Source organism: Vigna umbellata, chromosome 8, assembly GCF_029865625.1.
Source record: "Vigna umbellata cultivar VRB3 chromosome 8, Vumbellata_1.0, whole genome shotgun sequence".
NCBI classification, from domain to species: Eukaryota; Viridiplantae; Streptophyta; class Magnoliopsida; order Fabales; family Fabaceae; genus Vigna; species Vigna umbellata.
In genome coordinates, this window is record NC_142172.1 from 29,607,103 (window position 1) to 29,616,810 (window position 9,708).

The 9,708-nt window shown below is 32.2% G+C and overlaps 1 protein-coding gene across 1 annotated transcript; it reads right to left on the reverse strand.

Annotated features, from left to right (window-relative positions):
- Positions 1 to 5,074: 5,074 nt before the first annotated feature.
- On the reverse strand, positions 5,075 to 6,384 carry LOC148194420 (putative membrane-associated kinase regulator 4). The gene has a single exon (XM_088097567.1). It carries the CDS (start codon positions 6,311 to 6,313, stop codon positions 5,270 to 5,272), a length of 1,044 nt encoding a protein of 347 aa, XP_087953693.1. The 5' UTR covers positions 6,314 to 6,384; the 3' UTR covers positions 5,075 to 5,269.
- Positions 6,385 to 9,708: the final 3,324 nt, after the last annotated feature.

A 9,708-nucleotide genomic window follows, 5' to 3' on the forward strand; every position in this document is an offset into this window, starting at 1 on the left:
CCCAAAATATGGTGTAAACATGTCTTTAATGTGTGCTAGTGCATTATACATGTCTTATGTCTTAGGTGCTCAATATAAGAATAGAAGTTTCTTCTAGAACTTGTTAGATATATACGAAGCATTTATTGCTTGAGCATTATGGCCAGCATTTTCAAATGACTAAGTGTTGGAGCGAAGAGAACCTTGGGAGGGATGTTGCTCTACAGTTACGTTTCACTCAAGCAACCATGTTGTCATTCACGAGAAATGGATGATGCCTTGTGTATGTTGATGAGGTTGCTAAAGTAACAAGAGCTTGCTCATGTGACAATAAATCATGATGCCGTTATATATATGGTTGGTGCTTCAATGTATGATTCATTTTATTATACATGTTTCATTTATGATATGATGTACAAAATATGAGATCTTATTATGAATACGTAATGGTTCATGTGGAGATGCATCATATGATGCATGACATATATGCTTTTGGGTGATCCTTCATGCATGAGGAATCTTAGATGAATTGCTTACATACACGTATACTCATTTGGTTTATACATACATAAGGTTTGGTCTTACATGAGTCGCTTTGATGGAGTGATTTGTATCCTCTTAATAAGTGATGTAGAGTTTAGGGTTTGATATACGATTATTGCTATGATCATAGAGTTTAGGGTTTGTATATGATTATTGGTATAATCATATTTTATATTCCAAAAAATTGCTTTACTATAATATTTAGTATACTATATCATTCTAGATGGCTAAAAGTAAAAAAAAGTTTCTAAAAGAATATAATATGAGTTTTTTTGTTGTAAAAAATATTATGTACATTTTTTAATGAGAACTTTTTATAATCTGGACGATGTATATTGTTGGATACAAACAAAGTTTCACGTTGGATAAAATATGAAATACACATGAGTTTATATATACATAAGATACATCCATTAGTAAGAGGTCTTTTGGAGTGATACCAAAAGCAAATCCGTGAGGACTTACATCATAATTAAAAAAAGAACTCTATTAAAAATAACTAGATTTTCTATCAAATAAACTAATGAATGTTTAGCATATAGTAATAATATAATAAAAAGTGAATATATATTGTGACATTCTAAGATTTTCTTAAATTACAATTATATTTCTATTTTAACTATTATAATTATTTCTTATTAGAAAGTATAAATAAAATGTTTTTTTAGAAGAATTGAATAATTTGAAAAGAATTCTAGAATACGAGTGTAATTTACTCTAAAAAGGAAAGCTAGACATACTCACACTCCTCTCAAAGTTAAGCGTGAAAACATATATTTAAGTTCTTGTTTTCTTCTATGTTTTTAAACAAACGACTAGACTTACCCTTTTAATAGAATAAGGGTGATGGTAGATGGACACTCTCCTCTACACCTACACAATACTAGCTAGTAAAACTGTATTTTTATTTTAAAATATAAAATAATTTGAAAACTGCTAAATACAAAAGTATAAATATATTAGCTTTTATTAGGTGTTAGTTAAGTGTGGAAAACTTTAACGGTGTTCATATAAATTTTTCCATAGAATAATAGACTAACAGGTCTAAGATTCAATATAATTTCAAAATTTTACAAAAGTAATTGGTCTCTAATATTAATTATAAAAGTTTTAGTTATTTAATGTTATTGATTTTAAATTATTTTCTAATTTTAAATTAGAGATGAATTTGGACACTAATTTAAAAACCATTATTTTAGTAGATAAAATTTTGATAATTCATGTTAAAGATCAATTTAGAATTTAATTCACAAATAAATTATAATATTTTTTTCATAACAGGGATTGTTTTATATATTAATAAATTTTTAATTTATAAAATAGTATATAACTTAGGTAATTGATATCGATTAATTATTGTGGTTTCTAAAATTAATTGTTAATTAATTATTTTTATTTAAAATAGTTTGTTAACAACCTAGAACTAGCCATTTTAATTTTGGTTTCATATTCCTTTAAAATGAATGGATTTTTCATGACTGATTTTATTTTTTATTAACTGAACATAAACTCCACCAATTAAGGAAAAACAAGGACTAAGAAAGTAGGATGGTTTTGATAGAGTGGAAGATCTAAAACTAATTTGAGAGAGCATGTTTACAGAGTTAAGATGCATTTTACCTTGAGAAAAATTGTACAGGGCTCGAAATATCTTAAGATTACTTAGAAGGACTAAGAAAGGGGTGTAGAATAGTCCAAGAAGAGGGTGGAAATCAGCATGCTCCTACCACAGGCCCCTACAACATTAACATCCATCACCTCTATTCCTAAGGGTCGAGTCTTATTCATAGGGTAGTCTAGATATGTTCACTCTTCTGCAACATTCCATATCAATGTGTCTTTGCATGTGCCCCTAACACCCCGTCTTCATTCGCTGGATTGTCATAAATAACTGACAATGCCTTTCGAAAAACGATCAAACCATCCCTCATGCACATGTAGGAGTAACTTCCCCTTCTCATCAAATCTTCATGCCTGCATTTCAATATTTCATCATGCATCTTCTGATCAATGTAATTCGTTAAGTCCATATTAAACAGATATCAATCCTTTAAATAATTGGACTCATTCGTGTTTATATCTTTTCATTGAACTTCGTCTTCAGAAGTTGTAAATTAACATAAGGTTTTAAAGTAGTAGGGATTAATTAGATGAGGTAAAGGAGAAGAAGTTAGAGATATGGACAGAAGAGAGAAAAGTACGAGCTACTTTATTGTTTGATTAGGACAAATTGGTGGTGGGGAAAAGAAGTGGTTGTTCTTTGTGCTTGTTCTATGTGTTTGTATAATTGGTGCGCTACAGCGTCCACGTATACTTGAAACTTCAAAATTTCGGGCATGTGATTCGACCTCTGGACTATGTACGCGTATTTTAATGTTTAGTCAAAATCAAGTGAAAGGAAGAAGTGCACGCCTAGCGAAGATTAATGTCTGTCTGTACAGCTGTACACTAGGTTTTGTTTTTTATATCACTTATAGAATACAGATTTTCATGTAGCCAGATTATCCATATGTACATACGATGATGAGGTTTAAGAATACATATATGCACCACGCACTCTGGCTTAGGGTGGGACCATTACATTACAGAATGAACATCAGAATAACTGTTATTATTAATATTGTTGTTCTTGGTCCTTTTAAAATTGACACTGGCCATATATATGTATTCTGTGATCATAATCATTTTCTGTTACTGCTGTACTTTGGTAATTGCAACAAGGATACATAATTGCACTAGCTAGTTGTGCTTTGATCTTCGGTCAACCGTGCTGCTTTGCTGGGAATTCACTAATACTAATCATGACTGTTCTCGATAAAGTATATAGTGGCCAAACAACAACTTTCAGGCATGATTTCCACATTTTAAATATAAAGCATATTCCATTTGTGTTTAAGCTTATCTCCCCATCAAATGGCTGTTTCTGATTGTAATCTTTGCTTTTTTGGTTAGTTACAAGGTCAGTTTTCACTGACATCTCATTTTTATATTATTTTACTGACTTCCTATGCTTTTTCTTCTTTATAGAGAAAATTAAGGTGCCATGATTTCCACATTTTTTTGGTTAGTAACCAGGTCGGTTTTCATTGACATCGCATCCTTTTACTTTTTCATCTTCATAGAGAAGACTACAAAATATCATGGAAAGGAAGGGTGGGAGAATAAAATATGTCATTCATCACTTTTAATTATACAGTACTACTACGGTCTATATGTTTGTTATCAGTTGAACACTGAAAGAATAATGGCACATAATCTTAACCGGTCATTGGGAATCTATTTTGGGAAAAGGGATCGGTTTCAAAACAAGAGGGCTTACTTTTTTACATTATAAAACAAAAAAATATATGGTCAATTAACAGCACATAATTGGGTTTTATGAGTCAAGGTTTTCTTTTTGCATGTTGAAATCCCAAATACACAAAAATATGACCATAGAACCCAGGTTCTCCAAAAGTTTGGACAACTTTTATTTTAGAGATAAATATATTTTTAAGTTTTTAATTTTTAATTTTTATTTTTTATTTTTAATTTTTAATTTTTAATTTTTTATTTTTAGTAAAAATTGGAATAAGTTTGTTTCAACATTTTGATTTAATTTAGTCTTTCAACTTAAAAATGTATAGATTTAATTTTTTAGTCAATTTTTGTTAAATTTATTTAATGTTTTCAACATCTTTTGTGATAACATTTATATTATTGAACACATTTTACCCTTAATGTTAATTTAATTTTGACTAAAAAATATTACATTCACACATCTAAAATTTTAATGAGAAACTAATTTCAAAGACAAAAATGTATTTAATCTATATATATATATATATATATATATATATATATATATATATATATATATATATATATATATATATATATATAATTCCAACTCCATCTCATTTATACCTTATTTTCTTCAAATCCCTTACTTTCTCTTTTTATTATATTGCTTATTACAATTTATATATATAATTTTTTTTCTCTCTTTTTCTACCATCCAAATCCATGTCACAACAAAGACAAGGATAGGTAGATGAGTCATGGATAAGAAGTACGTAGCTTCATGATCTAAGTGGCTAAAATCTTTATTTTAGACTTAAAAGAAAAAAATATCTCTTTTGAGCTCTGTAAATATTTTTTAGTGTTAATTGCTTTAGGTTTTAAAAAAATATCTCATTTTAGCTCTGTAAAATTCTTAAACAACGTCTATAGAGGTTCCTGAGTGGTGTAGGTATAATTTATCACTTTTAACATTATAAAAAAACTTTATCCTAAAGAGAACCCAAAATGAGATCCAGTAAATTCTGTTTCATCAGTATTTCCTTTTGTAAAATTGACAAGACTCTCGTAAATGCCTATTGTAGAAAGTTTGTCATGGTGAATTCTCTTGCTCGTTGGTCATAAGCATAGTTCTTTCGAAAAATTGAAAGTAGCCTTTGGCCAAAAGAATTACTCCTCTGAGATAACTAATAATAATAATAATAATAATAATAAAATAGTGAAGCTGCTAAGGTGTTCAGTTCTACTACATCTGGGTAAATATATGCAACAAGTACAAGAATCAGAGAGAGAATTGTAGAATTTTATTTTATTTTTGAACAAGTTAATGCTGGAAAACCCAGTCTATTCATTCAAACAGTAAACTCCACCAAAATGCAGCAGCATTTCAAACGAGAATGCCTATTTCTTCTCTTACAAGGTTTTCTCAACACTCACTTACGTTAACACTCTTGTGGTGTAACTATAGCTATTCTTTAACTCCCACCAACTGCAATTTTGTAGCGAATTGAGAACAAATCCTGCTATCATCTGAACCATTCTTTGAACTACACTGTTGCTGAGACTGTTTGCAATGAGCAATTGCTCCCTCCACTGAACTTTCCAACTCATAATTTGCACTGATGCTCCTCTTGAAAAGTTGCAAATCATAGTACCCAGCTGAGCTGAGAGAAAAAGATGAAGATGAAGAAGAGGACCCGGATGAAGATGTGGACAAAGATGAAGCCTTGGTGGCACAATGTCGATGAGAAACCCCAGAGAAAGACCTCCTGTGGTCACAGAAATCATCTTCAACTTCAAGCATCTCTCTTTTAAGGGTCTTCATCACAGCACAAGTTACCTGGTGCTGATTGTTATCATACAAACTCTCAAATGGGCTTCTCCTAGCAACCTTCCTGTACTTGTTCTGACACTCTTTGCACTTGAATGGTGTTTTCTCTGCTCCCATGTTGCTTGCAGCACTGGCACAAAACTTGTCTGAGCAACCAGATTTGCTGAACAAAGTTTTCAGATAAGCTCGTGAGGCCTTCAGTCTCTGGCCAAGCAAGAACTGCTTCATCTGTTTCAGTTTCTTGGGCCAAGACTTCTTGGGAAGATCACCGATTAGGTTGTTCATGTCAGAAAACAACCCAAGTGGGTATTCAGTTGGGATCACATCGCTGCTAACTCGGCGTGATTCTGTAGGTGAGATGTTAGATTCAGTGGTTATGGGAAAAGTTCTGCGTTCCAACGCGGAATCTGTTTTCACATACTCAAAGTTGGCATTGGAGTTTTCTACGAGCTTTTGAACCATTTGCAAACGAGGGGGAAGGTGAAGAGGAAGGAGTTTTCCTTTGTAGAAGAGGTCATCTGCTGGAGAAGTTGATGACTCTTTCTCACTCATCTGGAATTCAAACTCTCTATTGGATGTTGGAGAACTAAGGGAGTATGAGAAGAAGTTGGGGGAGGAACACAGTTCCATTTCAATGTAGTCATCGTCTACATGAACCAAAGTAACTTGTTTTGTTGCCATTTCATGTGACTCTCTTGTGACGATGGTTTTCTCTATTGGTGTCTGTCAGAGTATGGAGATAGATGCCTATGGGAAATTGAGCTTCCGCAAGGAAAGAGAGCAGGGTATGCTATAAAAAGTGGTGATGTTGCCAAAATACAAAAGATATTTTATTCATTTATTTATTATATTTATAAGATTTTAATCTTATCACCTTTGTCTTCACTTTACTCTTCTACAGTTTGAAATAAATACATCTACGTTAATACAAAAGCTCTGTGCTTTTAACTTATGTATGCATGCTACTTTTCAAGCATGAAAGAAGGTATTATTTTATCTTTCCTTACTAATTTATTATTCCTCCCTTTTTTTGAATCCAAGTGTATAAAAAAATATTGGCTCTCAGAACATGCATAACTGTGAATGATCCAAAATATTCGAAAATGTTCAAAGGGGATTCAAAATTTGTGGTCCTATGTTAAGCTGAGATATTGTTAGTCAGTGAGTGTAGTCATGGGTGAAGGATTTCATTTTTATATTTTTTTTTCTTCAAGTTTAATAATTGTGTTTTTCCAGTGTAAATTTGTTTACAAAATCATCCCAAAAAATAGTCTAAATATGGCTTTTAAGTTAATTCTACGAAACCAAATAATTTTCTATGCCTAACCATTTTTTATTAGAGATGTCTTTGATAAATGCATAAACTGTTCTCTCGTTTTTTTTTTATCTCTTTTTTCTTCCATTGTGTATATACCCCAAGGCACTACGAATGCACAGTAGAAAGAGATGCAGCAATCTGCATCAATATCTGTCAAAGTAGTAATAAAAGAGAGCAATGATGATCCTTGAAAGTACCCTGGTTGCTTTCGTTATTCTTTTTCTTTTCCCTTTTCTGGCATTTCTTCTTTGTGCACAAGTTCAAATCGATGATCTAATTCTTACCTTTCCCATGATAGATTTGGTTTATTGAGCACTTTTAGAGTGGATATAGCTAAGGAAAGTTCTACTTAAGGTGCACAGGAGCATCCAAATTCAGACTCTATGAATCATCCGTAATTAGTGGTTAACATAATTGGTCCATGCCATGTGTTAGATGAACACATTCATTCTTCAATTGTCCTGTTCCATTTGAGTTTGATACGTCAAAGTACAAAACGAGAATCTGCTACTCAAAGGAAGATGTTGACACTGACCTTGTTTTTATTGAAAGTTTCAATGTAACACACTAAACCTTCCAACTGGTTCCATGACAAAGAAAGTATGAATGGCATGATTTATATACTAGATTGAATCTGATGAGGAAGCAGGTACATAGGGAGGTCTCAATGAAATGAATCTAGTATCTACATCCCTGTCTAGCATACATATCCTTATCTTCTCATACATGATTAAGGGTACTTGGCCGGCACAATACGTGTATGAGAAATGCATTAATGCAAAACTGTTAAGTAGGACACTACTAGTAAAAAAATGATTGAACTTTGTAATGGTTAAGTTAAATGTTTGACTTGAAAGGTAAGTGGAACATGGTTTGTCAATTTCTTCGTTCATTAGCCAATGGACTCCCCAAGACATCATTTTTTCTTTATTCTAGAAGTTAAGTTTTCTGCAATTTGCACATTCGATAAGGAAAAAAAAAATTGTGAAGGGAATTTGTTTTTCTCATTTACCTTTTTGTGGCTAATCTATAACTGACCAATTCTACATTATTCATCCCATGGAAGGCCCCATCCATCTTTCTTTCTCAATTGGCTTATGGGCAATAATTCACATTCATGGTGAGTGATGTGCTCATTTGACCAGGTCAAGATGTAAGATATTTTAATCTTTTCACCTTTGGCTCTTGGCATGTGTTATATTACGGATTTGGGGATTCAAACTTTGAGGTTTGACCTCAAAGAAATACAAAAATGAATACATTGGGAAGAGACAAGTAGGATCCTATAGGCTATAGCATTGGACTAACGAAATGGTGAAGCATAAGTTCATAATCATAACCCTCTCTCCAAGGCCAAAAGGACTAGCGCTGGTTTCGAGATTGAGAGGGTAAAAAGCCACTAACATTGCTCGAGGGCAGTTGTTGTTTCTGTCTCCCTTTGTCGAGTTCTCTGTCTCAAACAGATTCCCCAAGCCAAGTTGAGTTTAAGTAAAAGTCTCAAAGAAAGAATGTTGCTTTCATTCTGTTTTCAAGACCTTTTTTTTACTAGTCTGATATGATGAGTTGTTCCACAAAACAAGGCCCACAAAAACAATAAAAAGTTAAAAGCTCTTAGAGATCATATGATTGTTAGTTTGTTAGTGATGTACTAATGGAAAATTTTGTTCGAAGTTCCGTATCAACTAGAGATAATATATAAGTGAGTGTAAATTTCATCTTATAAATTAGTTTTATGAAATTGAATTTGACTTAAAATCCATTTATGATATCGTAGCCAAAACACTGGTATCCTCATAGGAATCAATATCTTTTTTTTATTCAATATTTCTGATGAAGATTGTTTCACCCCATGTAAGAATTTATCAATTAATAAAGAGAGTTAAGGCATTTGTAAAAGCATAACACGAGGAAGGTAAATATAGCAAGTGCAGTTTATAGCAAATTTAAGGGAAGGAAAAAGAAAAGGCTGCTGGTTTCAGACTCTTTTCTTTAGTCATCACTAAAGGACTAGAAAAATGTCAGTGCCACATCACGTGCTTCTTATGAAACTACGTTCACATGATCACTTTTCCAGAACGATCCTTTTATTTTAAAGGTCATTGGGTAATTGTGAGAGAAATAATGGGCCACACACATAGCAAGAATGGCAGTAGCCGGATTGAGTGGAGAGTGTCATTGCAGAGATAAAGGCTCCTTCCTCCTTTCTTCCTTTCTTCCACACTTCCAGGTGAGCCCAAATGGTATCAACCTTATCTTTTTCCTTTTACTTTAAATCAATTAAAAGGTCATTTTACTTTTCATAATTGGCTTTCATGATGACCCAGAAATGCATGCAAGTTATTCGTTTGAAGGGTAAGTAAACAATAGTACTACTACCACTTATGTCCGCTGGAAGGAGGAAAAGGAAAGGAAAGAAATTTTAGTACCATTCTACCACAACAAATGTCCCCTACACTTTGAATCAACAATCATTTATCTCAAAACAGAATCATATCAGTAAAAGAAATAGGGTCACGTAAACCCGTCAAATCAATTTTAAACACCATGAAAACCAATACAAAAGACATGCCTATTACAAGTACAGTAGTTCAATGTTTAGTGAATTACAGAAACTTTAATATATATATTTTATTCCATTTGGTTATATTACCGAACATTTAAATTAACTCACTGATTGGATTAACGAGGAGAGGTTATTCAAGCTTACTAATGGTGTTGAATTTTAATCCTATTTAACGAGTTATATCCACCAAAAAAA

What these genes read in the sequence shown, in the direction of transcription:
- LOC148194420 (XM_088097567.1), bottom strand. Translation starts at nt 6,313, where the DNA reads ATGGCAACAAAACAAGTTACTTTGGTTCATGTAGACGATGACTACATT.